The 24,731-nt window shown below is 44.5% G+C and overlaps 3 protein-coding genes and 1 long non-coding RNA gene across 18 annotated transcripts in view; 1 reads left to right on the top strand and 3 right to left on the bottom strand.

The window, feature by feature from the left end:
• LOC310851240 overlaps positions 1-24,731 on the bottom strand; it is a 984,470-nt gene that overhangs the window by 153,047 nt on the left and 806,692 nt on the right. The gene's annotated exons all lie outside the window — the stretch shown is intronic.
• POLB (DNA polymerase beta) lies at positions 1,756-17,449 on the bottom strand. Its single transcript, XM_083753384.1, has 14 exons — positions 17,310-17,449; positions 14,267-14,324; positions 13,148-13,214; positions 12,056-12,130; positions 10,401-10,459; positions 9,944-9,993; positions 8,516-8,567; positions 7,510-7,564; positions 7,342-7,414; positions 6,684-6,754; positions 5,516-5,602; positions 4,195-4,259; positions 3,491-3,630; positions 1,756-2,029 (listed from the first exon to the last, which is right to left on the bottom strand). The coding sequence occupies exons 1-14, from the start codon at positions 17,368-17,370 to the stop codon at positions 1,935-1,937; spliced, it is 1,008 nt and encodes a 335-aa protein (XP_083609510.1). The 5' UTR covers positions 17,371-17,449; the 3' UTR covers positions 1,756-1,934.
• Positions 17,627-22,121, top strand: UFM1 (ubiquitin fold modifier 1). 3 transcript variants are annotated; one of them, XM_083753493.1, is made up of 7 exons: positions 17,644-17,687; positions 17,777-17,833; positions 18,720-18,777; positions 18,876-18,915; positions 19,205-19,237; positions 21,176-21,264; positions 21,372-22,121. In XM_083753493.1, coding segments are annotated over exons 1-6 (258 nt in total). In that variant the 5' UTR covers positions 17,644-17,685; the 3' UTR covers positions 21,244-21,264; positions 21,372-22,121. The 3 variants fall into 3 exon arrangements, with proteins under 3 accessions (XP_083609618.1, XP_083609617.1, XP_083609619.1); XM_083753492.1 differs by having other exon boundaries at positions 17,627-17,687; positions 21,176-22,121; XM_083753491.1 differs by lacking the exon at positions 21,176-21,264 and having other exon boundaries at positions 17,628-17,687.
• The window catches only part of KANSL3 (KAT8 regulatory NSL complex subunit 3), a 34,634-nt gene continuing 32,952 nt past the window's right edge, over positions 23,050-24,731 (bottom strand). For 12 of the 13 annotated variants that reach the window (XM_083753183.1, XM_083753186.1, XM_083753180.1 and 9 more), the window contains one exon: positions 23,050-23,752. In XM_083753183.1, coding sequence (XP_083609309.1) covers positions 23,196-23,752 — 557 coding nt within the window. In that variant the 3' untranslated portion in view covers positions 23,050-23,195. Of the gene's footprint in view, positions 24,686-24,731 lie in introns of all 13 variants that reach the window. The other variant, XR_014567557.1, reaches the window with a different exon arrangement.

Below are 24,731 nucleotides of genomic sequence, written 5' to 3'. Positions count from 1 at the left end.
TGTTCTGTTTACATCTGTTGACTTTGTTATTTGTCATGAGAGAAAAATAATAATAATAAAAAAAGAAGTATATATCTCTGTCAAGTCAAAGGGACAGTTCTGACCCAGGCATTTAGTTGGCAGAACTTCCACATATGGACACCAACTGAAACTTCCTTCAGCCCTGGCAATGGGCTGGCTTAGGTGGCACAGAGCAAGCCGTGTGTGGCACTGGAAAGCAGCATTCTGATGCTCAGGGTGGACACCAGAGCAAGGAAGTAGTTAAGAGCTGCCCAGGAGGTCCATCAAGTAGGGCAAAGATGGGAAACATGTTGCTGGACTACACCTCCCATCAGCCACAGTCAGCACAGCCAATGAGCAGAGGATGCAAACTGCAGTCCAGCAACAGCAGGAGGGTCATGTGGTCCCCACCCAGGAGCAGCTGCTGCCAGGCATTGGAAGGGACTCTCAAGGGCCATCTAGTCCAAACCCCTGCAATGCAGGAACTACAGCTGAAGAATCCCTGGCAGATGGCCACCCAACCTCTGTTTAAAAACCTCCAAAGAAGGGGAGTCCACCACCTTCCAAGGTATTCCATTCCACTGTCAAACAGCTCTTACTGTTGGAAAGTTCCTCCTGGTGTTTAGTTGGAATCTCCTTCCTTGTCATTTGAATCCATTGATTTGGGGCATTTTGAAAATGAAATACAGTGGTGCCCCGCTAGACGAATGCCTCGCAAGACGGAAAACCCGCTAGACGAAAGGGTTTTCCGTTTTGGAGGTGCTTCGCAAAACAAATTTCCTATGGGCTTGCTTCGCAAGACGAAAATGTCTTGCGAGTTCCTGCGGGGTTTTTTCCTCCCCCCCCCTTTTCCCAAGCCGCTAAGCCGCTTATCAGCTGATCCGCTAAGCCGCTTATCAGCTGATCCGCTAAGCCGCTTATCAGCTGATCCGCTAAGCCGCTTATCAGCTGATCCGCTAAGCCGCTTATCAGCTGATCCGCTAAGCCGCTTATCAGCTGATCCGCTAAGCCGCTTATCAGCTGATCCGCTAAGCCGCTTATCAGCTGATCCGCTAAGCCGCTTATCAGCTGATCCGCTGATCCGCTAATCCGCTAAGCCGCAAATAGCGCTAATCCACTAAGCCGCTAATGGGCTTGCTTCGCAAGACGAAAAAAACGCAAGACGAAGAGACTCGCGGAACGAATTCTTTTCGTCTTGCGAGGCACCACTGTATGGGCAAAATATGGTCTCAATTAGATTGTTCCAGTGAATTGAATGAAATAGAGTTGACTTTGTGGACAATGCTTTTTCACACCCCACTTAAAAGAGGTAGAGGCCGTAAGACAGCATGTATCCTGGACCACTTGCAAGGTGAATGGCGTGAGAAGGGTAAAGTTCATTCAAGGATTCTGATTCTCTGTGTATGCACAACTGAAACTGAGTACTTAGGGAGAGGGAAAACAATATCACCTTTATTTTAGATGCAAGTCTTTATCTCTGGACTACCACCTGCCCTCCAGTCAGTCAACAAGCCTCTGTGTTTGTACTTGAATGCTGAGTCACAGAGCTGGGCTTCAGTTCCCAAGCCCCTACTTGCTCCTCTAATTAAATTTTTTGAAGTTGAACTGCTAATTAGTGCTGCAGCTCTGTGTTGTGTAGCAGACCTCAGACTGCTATGTGAAAGCCGTACCTTTTCACTTGGCTCAAAATACATCTCTTAAGCCAGATCTGGGGAATCTGTAGCTTTGCAGAAAGAAGGTAAGTCACAGCCAATATACACCAGCTAGCGTTTTAATTCAGCACACACTACTGTAAAGTTCCAAAGACATTTAAAAACGAACCACACACTCACTTCCCCAACAGGATTAAGCAATAAATTACAGTCTCAGGCTAGATTGCCACCACCTCAACCTAAGAAATTAGCTTTTCAAAGCGCCTGGGATTGGGAGAGCAGTTATTCACTCCGCTCCTTTGGCTCGCGATATTTCCACTGGATGTAGTCAAAGATGTCCTTCTCACTGTTGACAAGGAGGGGTTCCCCAGCAACTCCTGAAAACACAGTGCAAATGGGGATGGGTGAGTTAAATCCACTGGTAGGAAGGCAGGTTTATGGCAAAGCACTACACTCCACACCCTCCAGAGTTATAAAATCAGTATTATGTGAACAGTATAGAAAATGAATTGCATTTCTTGTGGACACAAATGCTATTTAGCAAAAGCAGAATCAGCAACAGATCAGCAGGTAGTGGAACCAGCTCTGTTAGAGGGTAACACTCCAGAATGCAAAAAGTGAGGACCAGGGTGTGGGTGGGTGTCATGGAGGGGGAGACAGGATACAAACAAGAAAGGGAGGGGTCATAGCTCCGAGGCAGAGCATGGGCTGTGGATGCAGAGTTCCAGATGAAAAATCCCTGGCCGCATCCGCAGGCAGAACTGGGAAAGGCTTAGGCATGAAAACCTGGAAAGCTATTGCCACTCAGTCCAGGAGGGCTTTCCCCAAGCCTCTGCCTGCTAGATTTTTGGACTACAATTCCCAGCAGCCCCAGACAGCATGGCCAATGGTCAGGTGCCGAGAGCCAGTGTGGTGTAGTGGTTAAGAGCTGTAGATTCGTAATCTGGGGAACCGGGTTCGCGTCTCCGCTCCTCCACCTGCAGCTGCTGGGTGACCTTGGGCCAGTCACACTTCTTTGAAGTCTCTCAGCCCCACTCACCTCACAGAGTGTTTGTTGTGGGGGAGGAAGGGAAAAGGAGATTGTTAGCCGCTTTGAGACTCCTGAAGGGGAGTGAAAGGCGGGATATCAAATCCAAACTCTTCTTCTTCTTCTTCTTCTGATGGGTATTGTGGCCCAACACACACTGGAGGGCACACACGTTGGCAAGGCTGGCACAGACTAGTTGTTCCCAACTCCACCTCCACCAATGGACCACCTGAAAATTGTTGATCTTGCTGCCCCACTTGGGGATTTTTCTGCCTGTTGCAGCAACTGGAGTGGGCCGTGCTAGATGCTGTAACATTTTTACCTGTTACTTTAGGGATTCTTTTATTTCTTATATATTGTATTCCATAGGAATCAAATTGTAATATAATCATATGCAGTATGTAAGAAAAGAAGCAACAGAAACACAATTAAAAATCATTTTGGATATTTAATGCAACGAATGTGCCATCTCCTGCCTTCAATCACAAAACCACAGACACCTTCAGACCACCAGGATAAAGCTGGTGGGCCACTGACCAGTTTGGAAGCCCTGCTGCTAACAACCTTCACCTAGAAGGAACAGCAGTCCAGGGAAGTGAGCAAGACCCTTCTTCTGGACACTAGAAACATGACCTTGTCCCTACCCACCATTTTCTTCACTATCTCTTTGCAGCCACGAGAGCTAGATGTTCATTTCTAGGAAGCAGACAATGGAACCAGAAGCCAAGATTTATGGCACGGTTGCAGTCGAGACAAAAAACCACAGCCAGTCTCAAATCCATCCCCTAAAAGAGCAGATATGGGCACTCACCGGTGATCCCCAAGGGCCGGATTGTGTATTCATTGAGGGTGAAGCCCATTTCCAGAGCATGGGTTCTCATGTTCTTATTGAATATGTCGCTTCCAGTGAAGTACAGAACTCCACAGTAATACTGATCCCTGGGAATCAACCTGTAGAGAAGAACCAAGAGGGGAAGCACAATAAGAACCTAAGAAGAGCCTGCTGGGTCAGATCAAAGGGTGCCCATCCCGTTCTCACAGTGGCCGCCCCAATGCCCCAATGGGAAGCCTGGAAGCAGCACCTGAGCACAAGAGACTCTCCTCACTTGAGATTCCCAGGGGAGGAAGGTCACAGCCACCCGGGCTAGTAGCGCTTGATAGACTTGTTCTTCATGAACTTGTCCAATCCTCTTTTAACGCTATCTAGATTGGTGGCCATCACTGCCTCTTGTGGTAGCCAGTTCCACAGTTTATGTGCTGTGTGAACAACTCTTTTTTTTGTCCTGAATCTTCCAACATTCATTGAATGGCTCTCTGTCATGTGCAGGAGCTTCCTGCAGCCAATCAAAGCAGCGCTTTGGTTTCTGAACGTTTTGGAAGTCGAGTAGACTTCAGGAACAGATTCCGTTTGACTTTCAAGGTAGGACACTCTCTCTCTCTCTCTCTCTGTATTACTATTTATTCCATCTAGCATACCAGTGCAGTTACCAGCCCCCTGTCCTCCTTGAAATTTACCTGATATCAATCCTCCTGTAAGGGTAAGAGGTTTCCTCATCTTTGCTTGGGAGCTGACACACTCCCTATAAGTTAAAGAAAGAAAACATACATACATACATACATACATACATACATACATGTATATATATGCAAAGCAAGGAAAAGACCAAAAATCATTAGGCACCCTTAGAGCCCAATACCTTTGATCAAGCATGCTGCCCCCAGTGTACCCCATACCTGGTGTCATATGACAGAGACTCAGTGTAAAAGCTAAACAGCTTGTGGAGCAGCTTCCTCCAGAGCAGAATTTCCTTCCAGACAAATCCCTTCCAATAGGCTGGGATCGTAGTTTTATTTTGCAGGTAAACCTACACTCTTCAGTTCAGCAATTCTTTGGCGTCAAAAGAACCAAATGGTGATTTTCTGAAAATGTTCACGAATGCTGGGATCTGGACTGGCCCCAGGAGCACTGAGGATCTCTGGGGTGGTTGGGAGAAACGGCTTACAAAAGCAGGCTGCAGGGCGGCTTGTTCCAGAGATCCATTTGGACAGGTGCAGGCAGCAACCACAGGATCACAATTTTTGTGCCCTGGAGGGCCAGCTAGGTTTATCTCAGACATGTACCCATAAAAATAATAGGTATGGAACAGCATGTCAGTTGAAACAAGAGTTTGCAAAGATAAGTTTTTAAAAAAAAGGGGGGGGGGGTTTCCACATCCATCACAGAACATGCATTTTCTTGGTCAAGATTTAGGACCGAGGGCTCAGTCTAAATGCAGCCATTTTAGCACCACTCACAATTAAGACGTTGAGAACAAGATATCTGAGGCCTGCGGAGACACACCTAAACTGGATGTGAAACTTGATAGCACAGATCCGGAGCAGGAGAACACTTGATGGTCTCTCTCCAAATAAATGATGCTTTCACCTTGTTCTTTGTGGCAAAACCCACATCAAAGGGGGATTAAGTATCTGCATCCTGACAAAGAATCTGTTGCTGAAACAAAAAACCTGAGATTTTCTGCAGCCAAAAAGTCTTGCCCTACAACTCCACACATCTGAATTTCATAGGAACGTTTTAAGGAAATGCACTTCCGCCCGAGGTCAAACATGAAAGGGGGTTTCCTTGACTTCAATACAGACATGGAATTTTAAAACTTGCTAGCATTTCAAAGAAGAGGCAAGTCTGGGCTCTCTTAATTTCTCATGGCTCATAAATTGGCATTCCAATTGTCAAGGACTAAAGGAAGGAGGCGAGAACTCAATTACTTGGGATTCTCTGTCTTCTCCTCCTGCAGGTTTGAGCATCTTTCAAGACATGCGGAATAAAAACACTCACCATGAACTTGGTGTCTCCCTTCGAAAGCGTATCTGTAATGAAGTGGATGTTTTCCAGTTGCTCGACCACTTGATGCAAAAGCTTTGGCTTCAGAAGGAATAATATTTGTCATCATTGAGTAGATAACAAAACACACTTGTAATGTTTATTCAGATGCCTCACAAAGTTGCCGTCAGCAGGAGTCTAGAAACTGTTTCTCCTCCTGCACAGAATATTTGAGGGCTGCTGGGAGGCTATTCTCTTGGGAAGAGCAGCAACAACTTAGAGCCTCTGCCCTGTTGAAATAAGGCCTAGTGCAGGCCATCTTGTTTCTGGCGCTTACTACGACTTGTCACTCAAACCTTCCTAGATCAGTCGTTAGTTATGCACTATATGTTGCATCTCACTGGTCACTGTGAAGTCTGAAATGCATTTTATGCCGTTTTATCTTGACTGTTGACAGGCTATGCCTTTTTCCCCTTTAAGATTAATAGGTGCTAAGTGGTCTAAAAATATTTTCAAATAACTAAATAGAGAACAGGGACAAGGCAAAGTCATTTTACTGCCTGAGGTGGAAAGACTAAGGACAGCCTCCTCTGAATCACAACCCCTAGAAAGTTCTTCAGCACAAAATGAGAAACTTGTTTCACAGACTTTTATGTAGCAGGTCTTCCCAGTGGAAGGTGTCCACAATGGAGCAGATCTGTCTGTTGCCGGTGACTCTACTTGTTTTTGGAGGCAGCTGCAGCCACTTGCTTTCCCTCTCTGTATAAGGCAAGATTTGAGGCACAGAAGAAATTTGTTCTTGCTAAAACTGGGGATTCTGGTTGCCTTATGACTGTGTTAGGCAGCAGTAACCAACATGGCACCCTCCACTGTTGTGAACAACTCCCATCACCCAGGAACACGGACTGTGCCTGAGAGTTGGAATCCAACAAAATCCGGATGGCACATCTGTTGGTTACCCCTTGTATTAGGGATCGGGAAGAAATATTACTGCAAGGCGGACTTAGGATCTGTCCTGCCTCACCATTCTCAGGCTGGGGCTGTCCTGCCTGTGCAGATGCAACTCATGAAGTATTATGTTTGCACACCAGAAATTGTTGCTTTTTTTATGAAGCCTATAATCCAAACTCATAAATATATGTTTTGAGTGGTTTTTTTTAATGCAATAGACTGCAGAAAGCACCTGTTTGGAGGATTCTGAAGTGAAGTTTGGATGGGTCAAAAGAATATCCATATCCCCACTTGATTCTGCACCTGTCAAAACCAGAGTATAAGAAAATAAGAATCCTGCTTTCCAGCCAAACCTAGAAACTTTGTTTTTATTTCCTCACTTCTACCCTTCAGCTCTGCTAGGTTTAGTTCGATCTGCAATTCAGGTAGGTAGCCGTGTTGGTCTGACACAGTCGAAATAAAAATAAAAAGTAAAAAATTGTCTAGTAGCACCTTATCGACCCACCAAGTTTGTTCTGGTATAAGTTTTCGTGTGCATCTGAAGAAGTGTGCGTGCACACAAAAGCTGATAGCAGAACAAACTTAGTTGGTCTATAAGGTGCTACTAGCTATTTTTTTAATTATATCTGCAAGTTTTACAAGTTCCACTTCTGCCTCAGTTAAGTGACATAACTAATGTTGGGATCTCAAGCATGATAGATTTCCCTCCCCAAACTAATATATACTAAGCAGTGTAGAAGTCACCAAGAAAACACAAATAAAATTAACAAAGTTTTTAAAGACAAATATACAGAACAAGTTACATGTCCTTGCCCCAGTCAGGCATTACAGAAACCTCAGAATTGTGCCACAGAGGACACAATTCCCCACAACAACTAATAGAGACTCACCTCGACGGAAACTGCCACACACTGTAGCAATATACGTGGGGTCCACTTTCTTTACCTCGCTCAAAACGATTTCCTGTTTTGGACAAAAAGAGATCAAATGATTTGATCTTTCTTCCACAGATCCCTCCTTGCCTTTCCCCTCAATGAGGAAGATGGTGCTTTTCTCACCTGCATCTCTAACATCTCTTTCCGAGGAATTCTTTTCTCAAAGTCTTCAAAGTACCTGCACATGCAAAATAAATGAGGATAAGGAAGCAGCAGTGACTGTGTTCCTGGGCACACCAATTTTCAAGTTCTTTTGAAATTTAAATCCACCGACTCTTATAAATCCCTCCCAGTTACGCAGTGCAAATTCAGGTTTAATTCAAGTACTAATTCGCATATGTTCTGCTTTGCTGCCCAAGTTTTTTTACTGCTGTTTTACAGGATGTGTTATATGGATTTTTGTATGGTTCTTACTGGTAATGCATTGTTGTGCTTAGAATCTTCATGCAGCAAGTGACTAATACCAATATTGTGTCAGCTTTAGAATGAGTATTGAACAAACCTTCTATCATCTGATAGATATAATATGCTAAAGCTATTGTTTAAAACAGAACACTTATGACACAGGCGAAGCAATATGCGCAGCAAAAAATATCAGTGATACATGAATGCTGCTTCCCAGCATGACTTTGTTATAAACCTTCCTTTTTCAACAAGCCTTTTAAAGGGAGGTTTTTATCTCTGTCTGTATCTGCATTGAATTTTGAAATTGTTTTTATGTGTTTCTATTGTTGCTTTTTTATTAATAACTTTGGGATATTTCATTTAATTTATGATTCACTTCCCACAAAACAAATAAAACAAACACATCATTGAACTGGTCAGCAGCACTACTGCCCATACAATGAATGTTTCACTACTAATGGCCCATTTTGCAAGTAACTCAGTATCACAGAATTTGAATCAAGAAACCACGGAGGGCAAGTCAGACCCTGACCAACACCACAGACTGCTGAACAAAGGTAGCTAAAACTTGCTTACAGATTAACATTTGGGAACAAATGAAAAATCTGCCATGGTGTTGCTTCTGAATGTATTATATTAAAAAAAGCTCTATGCAAGTGTGCCATCAAATAACTATAAATGTCCATAACTGAACCTTTAGAGGAAGAAAATATGCAGGTCTTACTTCAATCCAATTCGCTGATGATGGTTCAATTTGTGCTCATTTTTTCTTAGATCTAGAAGGAGCAGAGTAATGAAATCAGTTAAGCATCTTATTAAATGAGTATCTCTTCCAGATGAAGCATTTATTGAGCGACTGTCCGGATTTGCTCTCACAAAACTGGCACAGAGGCTATATGCCATCACTGTCAAATGGTTGCTCTCCTGAACAAATCACTGTATTTTCCCATCACTTTTTTGACTACAGAAGTCCAATCTTTTTCAAAAGTGGATTTGTTGTGTTGCTCTTGCTATTTATATTGTACCGTGTTGTTGTTTTATTCCTTAAAGTTGGTTATGAAAAAGTACTCTTCTGATGCAAAGGGCACATGGAGGCATCTCCTCATGCAGGCCTGTGCAGTCTGGAAGCACCACTCAAGAGAGGAGGAAATGTTTGGCACAACTTTCTTGGCACTGGATATATCAACAATCCGGGATCTCTGGGTTGTGATCCCAAGGAGACAGACAAAAGGGAGAAGTGGGTCACAAGCCTGATTACTACAGAACCAATTTGGTTTCTCCCTCAAAATGTAATAGCCCCTGAAATACAAATAGTTACTTGCATTAGCTTTAGAAAGAATAAATGTTCTCCAAAATTAAGTAAACAAATCAAACCAATCATCAGTTATAGAAACAAAGAAAAACCATCCAGTTGATCTTAATCAATTCAGCCAGAGGCAAAAAAATCCAACCTGTCAGTCCAAAGCTGTCCTGAACAGTAAAGTTTTATGCATTTCTGGAAGGCAAAAGAGAAGGACCTTTGTCTGAGCAGCTTCTGGTTGTACTTCAGATGGCAAAGACCATCCTAAGCACGAGGAAGCCATTGGTGGGGGCAGGGAGGGGGAACACGGTGTAACGGGAGGAGGAAACTCACTTCAGTTTCCTCAGGCCAGATATGAAATGGCAGGTTAGAACATATAAAAACGCAGCAACACCCCACCCATCACCCCAAAACAGTAATTCACATACCAAACACCAAAGGACACCAAAAGAAATCCTTCACTTTTCAACAGATAGGGGTAAAGAGGTGCATCTTCAGCAACTGATAGCTGCCAAGCGATGGTGCCAGATGCTCCTTCGGGGGAGGGAGTTTCACATCCTTGTTGCTATTGCTACGCCCTCTCATCAGCTGCCATCCCTCAAACCCCTGAAGGTGGCAGAACAGAAAGGAGGGGGCTCCTCCACAGATCTTGGTCCCTGGGTTGGTCTATTGGAGAGGCTGATGGTATTGGGAGGGAGTATTGGATGAGGGGGGAGATGGAGAAGGCAGCAGAGCTATAGTTGAAGAGTCCCCCTAGCCCTGTCTAGGCATTTCCAAACATGGAGGCATGTTGGCCTAGCAGATAAGCAGCTTGCTCTCTCAAACTCAGAGAGACAGCCACAGCAGACTCACCTTCCAGAGTTTTAATTCCTTCGTCCACAAACTTCCTGGCAGCCGCAGGCCTACAAAGCAACAAGGTTTGCTTTGAAGTTTGAAGAGAATCTCCAGCATAACATCTCATGCAAAATTTCACTCCATGAGGATGTGTCTGCCATGGGACAGATTGCTGACCCAGGGCAAAGAGTGGAAGAGCTTTAGAATTAAAATGACAAAAACAGCAGAATCTTGGACAGCAGAGGCAGAGAATGTCAAAGCCTTCCAACGGGGAGGAAATAACAGCTGATTGAGGATCCAAAAATATCTGGAGGGCACCAAACTGGGGAAAGCTGGATTATGAAACTGGGACACTGTCAATAGCAGCACCAGAAAGTGAATTTAAATCTCCTCAAATTTGAGATCAAATGCATTCAAGAAACCCGGTTTCAAAGCTCATTTCTACCCTTGGTTTTAAAAATGCACACACATTTACCCTATACCGCTGACTCTGGTCAGGAAATTGATAGACGAGCTCGTATCATCCTGCCGGATCTAGAAGGAGAAAAAGAACGGGCTGTTTCCAACTGCAGAAATGAAACCACTAGGCAGATTATGGCAGGGAAAGGGTTTCTGTGAAGCCGGAGTGAGACATTGCTTGGTTCACTCAGCCAAAGCAATACCTGCCTTTGTCTCCTCCCAGCTACGTGATGGGATGTGGGAGCACAGGAGGCAGCGGAGAAAAAGCAGCAGGGGAAGATTTTCCCATCAACTGTGCAGAGTCAGCTTTCACAAAGAGCTTGCTGGATCAGACCAATGACCAATCTAGTCCAGCACCCTCTTTTCACAGTGGCCAACCAGATGCCCGTGGGAACCTGCAGGCAGGATTCGAGCACAAGAGTCCTCACCCATCCTGTGGTTTACAGCAACTGGTATTCAGAAACATTGCTGCCTCCAACTGTGGTTGTAGAGTTTAGCTACTGTAGCTAGAAGCCATGGATAGAATTCTCCTCCATGAATATGTGTAATCCTCTTTTAAAACCAACCAAGTTGGTGGCCATCACTGCCCCCTGTGGGAACGAGTTCCACATGCTACGTGAAGAAGGACTTTCTTTGATCTGTCCTGAATCTTTCAGCATTCAGCTTCACATGAGATAATGATGATAATAATAATAATAATAATAATAATTTTTATTTATACCCCGCCCAGAGCTGGGCTCAGGGCGGCAAAACCAGTAAAATTACAATAAAAACATAATAAAAAGGGGGGGAAAACCAATTTAAAATATAATTTAAAATGAAGCCTCATTTTAAAAGGAGCCCATAGATCAAAACCATAAGGCGAGGGAAACATAAGGGTCAGACTGAGTCCAAACCAAAGGCCAGGTGGAACAGCTCCATCTTGCAGGCCCTGCAGAAAGATGTCAAGTCCCACAGGGCCCTAGTCCATTTTGACAGAGCATTCCACCAAGTCGGGGCCAGTGCTGAAAAGGCCCTGACCCTAGTTGAGACCAATCTAACCACCTTGCGACTTGGGACCTCCAAAGTGTTGTCATTAAGGTCCTCTGCGGGGCATACCAGGAGAGGTAGCTGTTCTTTGTCAAGAATCATTTGGGAATCATTAAGGTGCAGCATGGGGGACAGATCTGATCAAGTAGTTTCAGTAGAGCAGATGCTCTGTGTGCAGAATGAATCAGGATCTGTCCTGGGTATCTCCAGGTAGGGCAGGGAAAGGTCTGCCAGGCAGCCTCACTTGGTATGCAAGGCAGCTTCATATGCAGGCATGGGACACCACCCACAGGAAGTTTATTTTTATTCATTAAATAAATGTTTCTTAACTGCCTTTCTTCCAGAGATTTCAAGGTAGTGTACACAAGTATTAGGAAAACTATTCACCCCATTAAAGAACCCAAAATGACACTCCACACTCTTTTAGTAAACCTCTTTGTGGTTTTATTACAATCAAGTGGTGTATAAATGTTGTGGGTAGGAAATTTAGAAACAATATAGAAGGCCAACTAAGTTGCATATGTATACTCATACTTTGCATATACGTACTTTTGGAGTGAAATATTATACCACTTGTACAAAACAGGAGTGAAATATTATACCACTTGTACAAAACAGAGTTATAAGAATCCAATTAGTTACCTTTTCCAGCTTTCGTAGTTTTCCAGTAGATAAAAATTCATCAATCTTTTCTGCAATTTTAGCTCCAACTCCATCCTTTAAAAAAGAAAAGAAAAATGAAAAAATGGGAGAGCTACACAGGAACTTAACTTACATCAGTGAGCAAGAGAGTGAAGCACATAAAACAATGTTGTAAAGAATAAAGCATTCGCCATAACAACATGGAGGGTGAGTCCTCCACCTGCCTGGGACTTGCATTCCCATTGTCCCCCGGTCAGCAAAGCCAATCAAAGTGCAGAACCCACCAGGAGGTTCTTCTGTGCTAGCCCCACTGAGATGATCAGAAGCAGTGCAAGAACATTGGTTTTGTTTTTAAGTTGCACAGCTCCTTTAAAACGTGCTACTTTCACACATGAACATGCCCAAAGCAGCTCACAAGACAAGAGCAGCAATACAGGAACAGTAATGTACATCAAAACAGCATTACTACTATGGTCTGCTCCCGTTAAGCTTCAAAACACAATATAGCAATCCAATAAATGACAATTCTACAACAGTTTCTCCTGCCAACCTAGCAGTTCAAAAGCATGTCAAAGTGCAAGTAGATAAATAGGTACCGCTCCGGCGAGAAGGTAAACAGCATTTCCGTGCGCTGCTCTGGTTCACCAGAAGCAGCTTAGTCAAGCTGGCCACATGACCCAGAAGCTGTACGCTGGCTCCCTCGGCCAATAAAACGAGATGAGCGCCGCAACCCCAGAGTCATCTGCGACCGGACCTAATGGTCAGGGGTCCCTTTACCTTTACAACAGTTTATTTCAATCAAGCAAATGTTTAAACAGTGTTCCAAGTAAATTGGAAGTTAGCATCAACAACTAAACAACAACCAATTTTGCATATTAATTGTTATAATAAAATAATAAGCTAAGACACAGCACAAATCCCCATTCTTTTTTCTCATTGTGTTTTTATTTTTACTTTGGCAGATTACAAGCCATAAATTTGAATATATTTGTGGTAATATTTATAAACATATACAGAATCTGAAGATGAATTTTATCAATTCTGAATTATTCACAAAAGCAATGGGGACCTGCCTGTTCTTAAGGGACTTACCAGCTTCTTTGCTTCAGCTCCACTTTTGATCTTGCTTGGATATTTCGATATCACAGAGGCTGCCTTCCTATATGCAGCAATGAAAAATCTACAGTCATATTTTGGCCCCCCCAAAAATTGGCACACAGCATGAGATCCCCATTGCAGTTCCACTGAAAAGCAACAGCCTTCCAGAAATTACAGTCAATTACAGAGAAGAAGCAGAAGACAGAGGTTCAAATATAGGATCTCTCTCCTCTGAGAGGTGGCAGGCAGCAACTGTATACATTCAGGCCACTCACTTTGCAGATCTCCCTACTCAGCTCCAGGGCAATCCTGTAAAGATTTCTGTTGGGCCAAGTGTCATGGTCTGCTGGCAAACAGATTATTTTTTTCTTTATAGGCCACTTCATATTCCAACAGAAATATCTAAGCAGTTTACCAATCCCAACAAAAAGGATTGAGTATAAAAATATGATATAAATTAGACATGCAAACCCAACAACTATTACTGCTGCTACTACTACTACTGATTCCACATTGTTAGTAACATAATTAAATATCTCTTAAAATGTAGATAAATAAATCATATACAAAACATCATGCAGATAACACATTGTAATTACAGTATATCATTATTGTTATAAAACCCGCACATAATTACCAAAACCATTCACACTACATAAAACTAAACCCACAACCAACACAAAGACAATCATTCAACAGACTCCTAACACCCACTGTCACTCCATCCACTCAATTCTCACTTTAAAAAGCACGCCTAATATTGAAATAAAGAACATTATATTTCCACTTCTGCACAGGGTTTGTATTTTGCAAAAGTAAAGATGTTCCTTTACTTTATCTCAAGAGGTGAGACCAAGTTCTCCTAAGATGCTGTCTCTGTTTTGCACTTATTCCTGGAGACTCAGCCATATTTTGAGGGGGGGGGGCGCTGATGGGGATTTGCTGTGAAACAGAGTCAAAATCTGGGGTGGGGTGTCAAAGTACCACCATTGCAAGAAACCAAACCCACATGCTATGAAATGTCCTTATTTCGAAGCCCTCTGTAAAACTGCTTTGCCAAAGAATCGGTGGGTTTCCAAGCCAAGGCAGATCAGATGATAGCAGAGATCTTACCTGTAGGCATTGTACTTGTGGATGGCCCGGTTCACATTCCTCTCATAGTTGGCCAGTTCTGAAAAAAACATTCTAGTTAATTGTGAACAAAATCGCATAAATTGGGAGATTCATCAACCTTCGAATGTCTGTTGAAAACTTTTCCAAGCTGCCAGGCTTATGCAGGCAATTTAGAAAATATATATTTTCATAAAAGTAGTACCTTGGATCCCAAACGCCCTGGAACTCGGATGTTTTGGCTCCTGAATGCCGCAAACCCAGAAGTGATTGTTCCAGTTTGTGAACGTTCTTTTGGAACCTGAACATCTGACTGGGCTTCCACGGCTTCTGATTGGCTGCAGGAGCTTCCTGCAGCCAATCAAAGGCCGCAATTTGGTTTTCAAACATTTTGGAAATCGAACGGACTTCCGGAATGGATTCCATTCGACTTCCAAGGTACAATTGTAGCTTGTTAATGGTCTCAGATTCTAAATTTTTACATTCTTTTATCATATACAGATATCACTGTAAACCACTTTGATATGATATAGTGGTATATACTTTTTAAATAATAAATAAATAAAAATACGGCCCAGCTCAGGTCAAGGTCAGTATGATTCAGTGCCAATCATTTAAATGACAGAGATAAGTGACTGCTCAACTCTACTTCAACTGAAATGCATGAAAAGAGGGTGCTCTGTTTGCATTGGATTGTGCCCATCTACACTGAAAACATAGAAAGATCTATAGATATAGGGACGGGCATAGCAAATAAAAAGCAGAAAATTAAGCATAAACATAGAGGCCAGACCAAGAATAAAAAGAATATCGGGGACTGTACAGTCCTCCTCACAGAGTTACAATTCCCAGCTTCCTTGCCAAACTACAGTTCCCAGTTCTTAAAATGCAATAGGATGGTGCAGATCTGCTGGGCAACTTCCATCATTCTTTAGTATCGGCCATGCTGGCTGAGGCTGATGCGAGTTGGGAGTCCAACAAGCATCCCACCCCTGAGAGGAGCCCAGCCACACTTGAAAGGCTTGAGAGGTTTTACGATGGCATCAGCATCTGTGGACTGGAGCCCATGTAATCCAGTTCAAGAGAAAGCTTGTGGACACTCCAGACATTTGACTAGCTGCTGTGAAAAAGAGGCTGATGAACTGGATGGATTTATGGTCTACACCAGCCTTTGCCAACCTGATGGCCTCCAGATGTTTTGGGCTACAACTCCCATCAGCCCAGCTGGCCAGGACTGATGTGAGTTGCAGTCCAAAACATCTGGAGGGCATCAGGTTGGTGAAAGCTGGTCTCCAGGGTACAGGTCTCACAATGAAGACAGCTGTGAACCTGTTCCCATGTGGGCATGTGTTAATGGTTTGTTTTTATACTTGTTTTCATTTTATTATGTATTCTAATTTTATATCTTTATGTTGTGAATTACAGTGGTGCCTCGCAAGACGAAATTAATCCGTTCCGTGAGGCTCTTCGTATAGCGGTTTTTTCGTCTTGCGAAGCAAGCCCATTGACAACTTAGCGGATTAGCACTATTAGCGGTTTAGCGGCTTTTAGCGATCAGCTGTTAAGCGGCTTACCAGCAGATCAGCTGATAAGCGGCTTAGCACCTTAGGAAAAGGGGGGGGAAGGGGAAAAAACCCGCAGGAACTCGCCAGACATTTTTGTCTTGCGAAGCAAGCCCATAGGGAAATTCATTTTGCGAAGCGCCTCCAAAACGGAAAACCCTTTTGTCTAATGGGTTTTCCGTCTTGCGAGGCATTCGTCTTGCGGGGCACCACTGTACCCTGTGATCTTCGGATTAAGAACAGTGTACAAATTTAATAAATAGTAACAGTCCTAATAGCAAAATAAGTGGAATAATTCAGCACCTTGCACCCTCTTTCTACATGAACCCCCCCCCCCATGCAGCCTGTTCTGTCCTTGACCACTTCTGCCATTTCTTCTGCCTTTTCTGCTGGTTTCTCTTGATGACTTGCCTTTAATAACTACTTAGCCAGGAGAGGAAGTGGGGCTTGCCAGGCAAAAGCAGCTCTGCCCTGCAGCTTCCAAAAGCCCAGAGAAGTGGTTCTGAAACTTTCAGAATAAAAATTTGTTTGCAGCACACCAATTTTTTTCTTATGAAATGCAGTGGAAAGTTCAACAAGGATTGTGCTTGGCATCTCCTGATGCTCTTGCTCTCATTTTGAAAAGATACCTATCAATATTCTGCAAATAATAATAACCATAATCATAATAACAACAACATTTCTATACTACACTAAAGTACTTACACTGGTACCTCGGGTTAAGTACTTAATTCGTTCTGGAGGTCCGTACTTAACCTGAAACTGTTCTTAACCTGAAGCACCACTTTAGCTAATGGGGCCTCCTGCTGCCGCCACACCGCCAGAGCACGATTTCTGTTCTCATCCTGAAGCAAAGTTCTTAACCCGAGGTACTATTTCTGGGTTAGCGGAGTCTGTAACCTGAAGCGTATGTAACCCGAGGTACCACTAAAAAAATTCCTTCCAGTAGCACCTTAAAGAACAACTAAGTTAGTTCTAGGTATGAGCTTTCGTGTGCATGCACACTTCTTCAGATACACTGAGATACACTTCTTCAGATACACTTCAGATACACTTCTTCTCAGTGTATCTGAAGAAGTGTGCATGCACACGAAAGCTCATACCTAGAACTAACTTAGTTGGTCTTTAAGGTGCTACTGGAAGGAATTTTTTTATTTTGTTTTGACTATGGCAGACCAACACAGCTACCTATCTGTAACCGAGGTACCACTGTATAACCATATATGTATTTTAGATAATTTGTAACACATACACCTATATACTAGGCAAGCGTATATGAAACTTTAATTTTGCATACATGGCGATATATTATACTTTTCATGTACTTTTCACTTCATTTTGTTCAATTGAAGTACTTTCAATGCACAACTAAAAGAGCAGGATCGGGTCCCCCCGCCCTGGCCCCCCTCCACTTATGCCCCCCCCCGGCAAGGAGGGGCGAGGCCTTCTTCCCCCGAGAAGGGCCCCCCCGCCCGGCCACGCACCGCTCAGGAAGTCGGTGATGCCCTCGTTGGGGTTCTCCTGCGGCGCCTTCCTCTTGCTCATGGCGGGGACCAGGCCGCTCCCGCCCCCGGAGGACTCGCAGGCCCGGCTCCCTCCCGGCGGCGCTCCGAGGAAGCCGGCTGGGCAGCTCGGCAGACTCAGGGCCAACTGGGGCCTCCCAGGCGCTTTGGACTCCGATTCCCATGAGCCCCGACGTCATTCGGCTGCGCCAAATAGAGCCCCCAGAAGGCGGAAGTGGCCTCTCCGCTCCAATGATGTTCGCGTCTCTCCTTTCTTATCTCTATGGGAGGCGCGTCCGGAAGTGACGCAGGCACGGTTCGGGAAGCAGGAGCGTCAGGAGCTGCCTGAGAGGAGAAGATGTGAGTCCGCCGGCCGCCTTCTTGCGCCGTCTCGGTCTGTGCTGTCCGCCCGCCGCTAACCGCGCTCTGTCTCCCTTTTCCCCTCGCAGGGCCAAGGTCACCTTTAAGGTCACGCTCACCTCAGACCCGCGGCTGCCTTACAAAGTGTGAGTCCCCCCCGTTCTGTCAGCTGCCTCTCGCTTTCCTGGGTGCGCATGCGCGGGCTGCTGAGCCACATCATTCTCTAGCGGGCGGAGGGGCGGGGCTTGGCACTGCGACGCTACAGTTTAGTCAGCCTCGGCCGGGAACCGCCAGAGGGCGCTCCAGAACGGCTCATAATAATATAGGGGTAACCGTAGGGACACGGGTGGCGCTGTGGGTTAAACCACTCAGTCTAGGGCTTGCCAATTGGAAGGTCGGCGGTTCGAATCCCCGCGAGGGGGTGAGCTCCCATTGCTCGGTCCCTGCTCCTGCCAACCTAGCAGTTCAAAAGCACATCAAAATGCAAGTAGATGAATAGGTACCGATCCTGCGGGAAGGTAAACGGCGTTTCCGTGCGCTGCTCTGGTTCTCCAGAAGCGGCTTAGTCCTGCTGGCCACATGACCCGGAAGCTGTACGTAGGCTCCCTCGGCCAATAAAGCGAGATGAGAACCGCAACCCCAGAGTCGTCTGCGACTGGACCTAACAGTCAGGGGTACCTTTATATTATGCCATACTTGACTCTGCAGGCAATCTCAGCATTCCATGCAACAGTCCTGTAAGATAAGTCAACATTATTCCACATGCCGTATTTTATTTTGCTGTGGCCTGTCTTCTCCAAGCAATTTAGGGAATTAGGTTTTGAATGGAACTGGCTTGGTCTGCCCTTTACCTTAAATATAGTGAAAAAGGGGGATATGCAGGAAGAGCAAGTAGCAGCCTTTCTTTCTCCCGGCTTTTAGACCTTAGGGGAATGTATTGTGAAAATCAGCTGCTAACTAGAGATTTGTAGCTGCTGGAATGCTTATTAGTTGGGGAACTAATTAGGAAATCTTATTTATGGTTTTCTGTAGACTGAGTGTGCCTGAAAGTACACCATTTACTGCTGTCTTGAAGTTTGCTGCAGAAGAAGTAAGTAAGGTTCTGGCAACATCCAAATTGCACCTGCTGTTGCATTTCTTTACATGTCTATGTTTTAAAAAAATGTATTATATTTCCTTTTCAACTAGTTCAAAGTGCCTGCAGCAACAAGTGCCATCATAACAAATGGTGAGTGTTTCCCCCCTGTAATTTAGGAAACTTTGAGGTAGGCCTGGTGCCAGTGGCCAAGATGTTCAGGCATCTCTTCAGGTGTCCAAAACCAATGCTAGTCCAGGTTCCATCTATTTTTAATAGGACTAATGCGGGAGAAATTCCAGTTGATTCTGCCTAGGAAGTCCATTCTTACCAATGTTTGTAGGCTTCTGTGATGCAGCAGCAAGCTTCCTTTTGGTTATTGAGAGGAGTTCCTGGTTAATACTTCCATGTGTTGACTGACTTATTTACTTTCCCCCCACAGATGGAATAGGGATAAACCCTGCACAGACAGCTGGTAAGTAGCTATTTGCAGTTAGATTTTAAAAAATGGAATATTTTTCTATGTAAGTTTTTTTAATACTGTCATTTTCTCAAAAGGATGTACAGTCATAGGAAAAGGAAAGTACACCCTCTTTGAATTCTTTGGTTTTACATATGAGGACGTAACAACAACAACAACGACATTTGTGGTGTGTCATGATTCATTTAACAGAAATAAAGCCAAAATTGAGAACCCGTGTGTGAAAAACTAAGTATACCTTATGATTCAATAGCTTGTAGAGCAACTTTTAGCAGTAATTACTTGAAGTAATTTTTTTCTGTATTGCTCAGATCGTTGTGGAGGAATCTGGGCCCACTCTTCTTTATAACGTTGCTTCAGTTCATTGACGTTTGCTGGCATTTGTCAATGCACATCTCTCTTAATGTCCCTCCACAGCATTTCATTTGGGTTGAGGGCTGGACTTTGACTGGGTCATTGCAACACCTTGATTATTTTCTTTTTCTGATGATAATTGCTTATGATCAATTAAACAAGGGTGTTTGATTAGCAGCAGCTATCTGCTACTTAGCTTCTTAATTCCTCTGGAAGCAGTAAGGGTGTTGTCAGAGCTGCCTCTAGGTCCCAGCTCACAGAGGACCAACGCTAGGCTATAGTAATGTACAAAAGTCTTTATTGAAGTTCAGTTTCCATTTCAAAGCCGTAGCGCGCAGCCCTACGTCTTAAGCCCTAGATCGGCGAAGTCCCGTCTGAGTCTCCTCCCCTCTGACACCGGTTTAAGATCCTAGCCCTGCTCCATCTTTTCCGCTGCTCTCTTCTCCTCTGGGTCCTCCTGCCCGCTGGGGCATTGCCCTTTCTGGACTCTTCCGACGCTGAGTCGCTTAGCTCCTCCCCCTGCCTCCGTCGGGCTTTAGGACCCGGTTCCCAATCCTCATTCTCTGCTGTCCCGCGCTCCTGTACATTTGAACTTGCCTCTCGCGCCAACCCAATGACCTTTCTCCTAACCGTCACACTACTTGTGTCACTGCTTCCCCCTTCCGGGACGCTGGCCGGATCTGACCTCCCCCCCGTTGTCTGACTCTCCGATGGAGGCGTGGTCAGCCCTGTCTCGTCTTCTCTTCCTGGTGGGGAATGCACTGGTCCCGATGCTTGGGACTCTTCCCCCCCACTCCGCTCTGGTGGGGAAGCTGGTCCTGATTTCCAACTACTGCTCTGGGAGTCCCTGCTGCTGCCTTGCTCCTGGGGCGTTCCCCTTGGGAACCCCCTACCCCTGGCCACCGGCGCCCCCTTCTGTGAATCTTCTGATTCGCTGGAGAGGCTCATGGAATCCCTCGGACCACTGTCATCTCCTACGCTCCCCTCGGATTCCTCCCCCTCGCTCTCCATCTCCTCTCTCCCCTGTGCCTCTGCTCCTGAACCCCTGACAGGTGTGCTTAGTTTTTCACACATGGCTTTTTCATTTTGGCTTTATTTTTGTAAACTACATCATGACATGGTGCAATATTTACTTAATTTTAAGTAAATAACATTATTAAGTAACTATTACTGCTAAGTTTATTGTTATTATGTCCTCATATGTAAAACCACAGAATTCAAAGAGGGTATACTTCTCTTTCTTTTTCCCATGACTGTATGCTGCAGATGAGCTATGCAAGTGACATTTAAAAAAATCTCAGCCAGACCTCTTTAGCTTCCTGTAAACAACCTTGTCAGAATCTTTGTCATCTCTGCTTAGGTGTTAGCAAGAGAATGCAGCAAAGGTGTCTTAACGCATTACCGAGAACTGTTCACATGCATCTGCTGTGACCTATCAGACTAGAACAAGCTGCCTTCATGGCTTACTTCCAATAACAGCAAGTCATTTACCCAAAGCCTTACCTTGGCTTACAGTGATTTAGCTTACCTTTTAATGTACTCTCATGTAACCAATTTCTTTCCCCCCTTCCTCATTAGGAAACGTCTTCCTTAAGCATGGCTCAGAATTACGGCTTATTCCCAGAGATCGTGTTGGGAAATGTTAACATGTGTACTTACTAGATAAGGTAAATAACCTGCAAAAAGGATCCGTAAGCATATTCACTTAGGAATTAACCTACTATATTATAATGCAAAATACATTGTATTTCCCTGTGAAATCATCGTGCATCAGCTGTCAACTCCTGCCAAGAAAAGAGTGGCCTCAGAGGTTGGATGGACTGCTTAGAATTGAATGACCCACTGAAATTTTACTGAAAGACTCCTATAGAGAATCGTCTTACAGAGTGGCTGAATTTTCTTCTGAGGAAACAACTTCTTCTAAATCGAAGCTTATTTCTAGTATATGGATGTCTTTGACTTGATCCAACGGTTCCTTGCAAGTGTGGAAGGACCAGTATGCATCAAAAGCTACCCCATTCACTAGGATTGAGCAGACACTGTCACGTGCAGTGGAAATAAATCTCCATTGAAGTAAACTGGGAAGTCTACTCCTGGGATCTTCCCATTTGCACTCTGAGGAGGTTGGAGCCTGGCAGCTGCCATTCACAGCCATAGCAGATTGTTTGGATGTGTTGATGTGATCATGTGTGTTAAGACCTAGTAACATTAAATACCTGGTCATAAGGAGCCCAACTGAGTAATATCACTATTAATCAAATAACAAAATGGGAGATGCTCCAGTGTTTGTTTCAGTTACGGAAACTTGTTTGCACTTGTATCAGGAATTCCAGCTCTCATTTTTCATTCCATTAAAAGAAATCATTTAAAGGCTTTGGTTGCTGTTTGGGGGCAGAAATGTTCGTAGCGTTTGTATGATTTAATTGTGCCAGCCTCCGTCTGTTTGTTTTCTTCAGAATGGCTTTGTCTAGCTTCAAGATGGCTCATTTTACCCCAGATGGATAATAAATTATACTTTATATCATTAACTTGCTAGGCCTTTGCATATCAACACAAGAACCTTGAACCTGGCTCACTAGCATATTGCCTTGTTGAGTCAGAAACCAGGGATACCTCTACTTATGTTTTCAGAAGTGGGGTTGGGGTTGCAAATCCCTGAGCACGTTTGCCAAGTTAGTCCCACATCCAAGCCTTTCTGCTGCTACTGTCCATCCTCTGACAAATGAGGTGTCAGTGAACAGACTGGCAAAAGATATTTTCCTGCAGCGGGAAGGGTAACTTATTTTGCATAGGCCTGGCTAGTGGAACAAGTGGTAGGGGGAACACATCCCCTGCAGAAAAGGAACCTCCACAGAATGTTTAATGTCACATTTCTAATTGTGGAAGATGAATAAAAAGCACCTATTTGTAGGCTCTGTGCACACATTGTTTTACTGTTGTGGGCCTGTCTTGTTCTTTAGTGTAGGTCTTTCTTTGACACAACTAGGTAGTTCTGCGGCAAAAAAGGGATTGAGTGCGCAAATCTGTTTAATTCAGATGCTGCTTTTTGTACTTGAGCATTATGGAGGTGGGAATCATCAGCAAGGCGTGACAATACTGCTGCTTTTAGGTATCCCACTCAGCCATGCATAATCACTAAAGCCATTCTGTTTGGAGAGTCCTGGCAGCATAGCCTCATGAAGATCCCCCCCCCCCACACTTTAGAACTTATTAGCTTGGGGCAGGAATCAAGAACTGACATTCTTAATACAATTGCTGCCTGTAAGGGATCTCCAGTTAGACAAAATGTTTTGCTCCCCATGCAAGGGAGGTAAAAAACATTTCACTATCTGTAAAATGTTTTGGTAAGCAATGGTCTAAGAAACCTACCTAGAAACACCCAGCAATCTACATTCAACGCTTGTGAAGATTTTAACATTTCTCCCTTAATAGAAGGCAATGATTAAAGAAAGTTCTGTACACAAAAAGATACGTTTATTAAAAGTGAGAAAGGAACAAAACAGATGAAGGGTCCTCTTGTCATGGAGGACAGGAATGAGAGAACAATACTCCTGCTTCCCTTGCAAAGGTCAACCAGTTCCATGGTGATGTCTCCTTGCTAGGGCTTCTGGCTGAGAGCAGGCCCAGCTGTGGCTATGATGGAAGAGCTGGTCAAGTTATTGCCCAATGTGATAAGTGTGGTGCCAGCTCCAGCGGACAGCATGCCTTGCGGAAGCAAGTGTCTGTTTGCAAGACTCTCCCTGGTGTGGATGATGGTACTGCTGTCGTCCATGACAGAAGGCACCCTGCCCAGGGTCTCCACAGTCCCAAGCGCATGCCCTTTGGTCAGATTCACCTTCTCCACCCTCTGTCCTAGGGCTCGGTCACCCTTCATGGCTGTTAGTGTAGAAGTCAGTATCACCGTCTTGGATGTCGTCTGCAACACAGGTCCCACTTTGGAATGCACAAGGCTGCAGGGTGTGCTAGCTGGGGTGGAGGTGGCGAAGGTCACAGCTCCCACGGGGGCTGAGGAGGAGCTGGAGGAAGCAACGGCAGTTTGGACTGCTGTGGGCTTCACAGAGACGGAAGCGGCCTCTGCCATGACAGATTTTGTGAGTGCAGACAGTTTGGCATCTGACATCACATACAGTGTCTTCATGGGGCTTGTGGTGGTTACTATGCAGGAAGAGGAACAAGAAAGGAGTCTAGTTGGTGCCCAGGTAATTAAACATCTCTACAATCAAGCACCAGGGTGTCATTTACCAGGCACCACCTGCACAGACACAATTTCAGGAGAGATCCATTATCACTCTATCTTTTTGCACTCAATCTCAGACTGACCACAGCCAGTGACATTCAAATCAGTGAAAACAGCCAAGGCCACTATGCTCTCTAGCAACATACAGACGCTTGCTTCTGATGATTTTCAGAAGACAGTATTCTCAATAACATTCAGGGGAACCCCCAAATGGTGCAATGGGCTGGGTAAACATGAAAGTGGTGGCATTCTCTCCCATATAATTTCCCACCTTTCTAAAATTGTGCCTTGGGAAAAGAGTAGATTGTAAATACTAGGGGTTCACATAAAAATCTAATTTGCTTTTGCAGACTCTAGAAGGTTATTTTCTAGGTACTGAGAGGAAAGCTGCTGATGTTTAAGACAATGCAGGCAAGATAAATTTGAGAAGCACTTTAAAATGCGAGGAAACCAGCTCCCTGGCTCCTAAGCAGCCCCATGTGTCGATGCAGACACTTCACGTAGAATTCCTTTATGGTTTATGGCAGTGGTTCCCAGATCTGGCTATACTATCCCCTGGAAGGGATTACCGGGGGGCGGGGGTGCTGGAAGTAAATGACTATCACTTTGAAAAGTTTGTATCACTGGATCAAGGTCATTGAGTTTTAATTGGATTTTGAGTAAATGTGCAATAGTTGCTGTTTTGCATTCTACTGTCTCATCTTCCTTAGTAAGTCATGCAAACCATTATTCTGCATAATGCTTTTTATAAGGTACAGGGCGCTAGGGATGAGTTCGTGGAACCAAAGGGGCACTGTCTCAAAAAGGTTTTGGACCCTCTGTTCCATGCAGTATATGGGCGTTCCTTCTGCCTAGCCCAGGGGTCTGCAACCTTTAAGACAAAAAGAGCCACTTGGA

The sequence above is a fragment of the Podarcis gaigeae genome, assembly GCF_964106915.1.
Source record: "Podarcis gaigeae genome assembly, chromosome: 8".
In the NCBI taxonomy this organism is placed as follows: Eukaryota; Metazoa; Chordata; class Lepidosauria; order Squamata; family Lacertidae; genus Podarcis; species Podarcis gaigeae.
This window is presented reverse-complemented; position numbering and strand designations above follow the sequence as displayed.

Excerpts from the sequence above, each read along its gene's own strand:
- UFM1 (XM_083753491.1), top strand. Across the intron at positions 18,778-18,875 it reads TGAAGTTTGCTGCAGAAGAA|TTCAAAGTGCCTGCAGCAAC; the intron begins GTAAGTAAGGTT and ends CTTTTCAACTAG. Across the intron at positions 19,238-21,371 it reads AAACCCTGCACAGACAGCTG|CTGTCAACTCCTGCCAAGAA; the intron begins GTAAGTAGCTAT and ends ATCGTGCATCAG.
- POLB (XM_083753384.1), bottom strand. The coding sequence starts at position 17,370 with ATGAGCAAGAGGAAGGCGCCGCAGGAGAACCCCAACGAGGGCATCACC. Across the intron at positions 7,565-8,515 it reads CATCAGCGAATTGGATTGAA|GTACTTTGAAGACTTTGAGA; the intron begins GTAAGACCTGCA and ends TTGCATGTGCAG. Across the intron at positions 5,603-6,683 it reads CTTCAGAATCCTCCAAACAG|CCAAAGCTTTTGCATCAAGT; the intron begins GTGCTTTCTGCA and ends TTCCTTCTGAAG.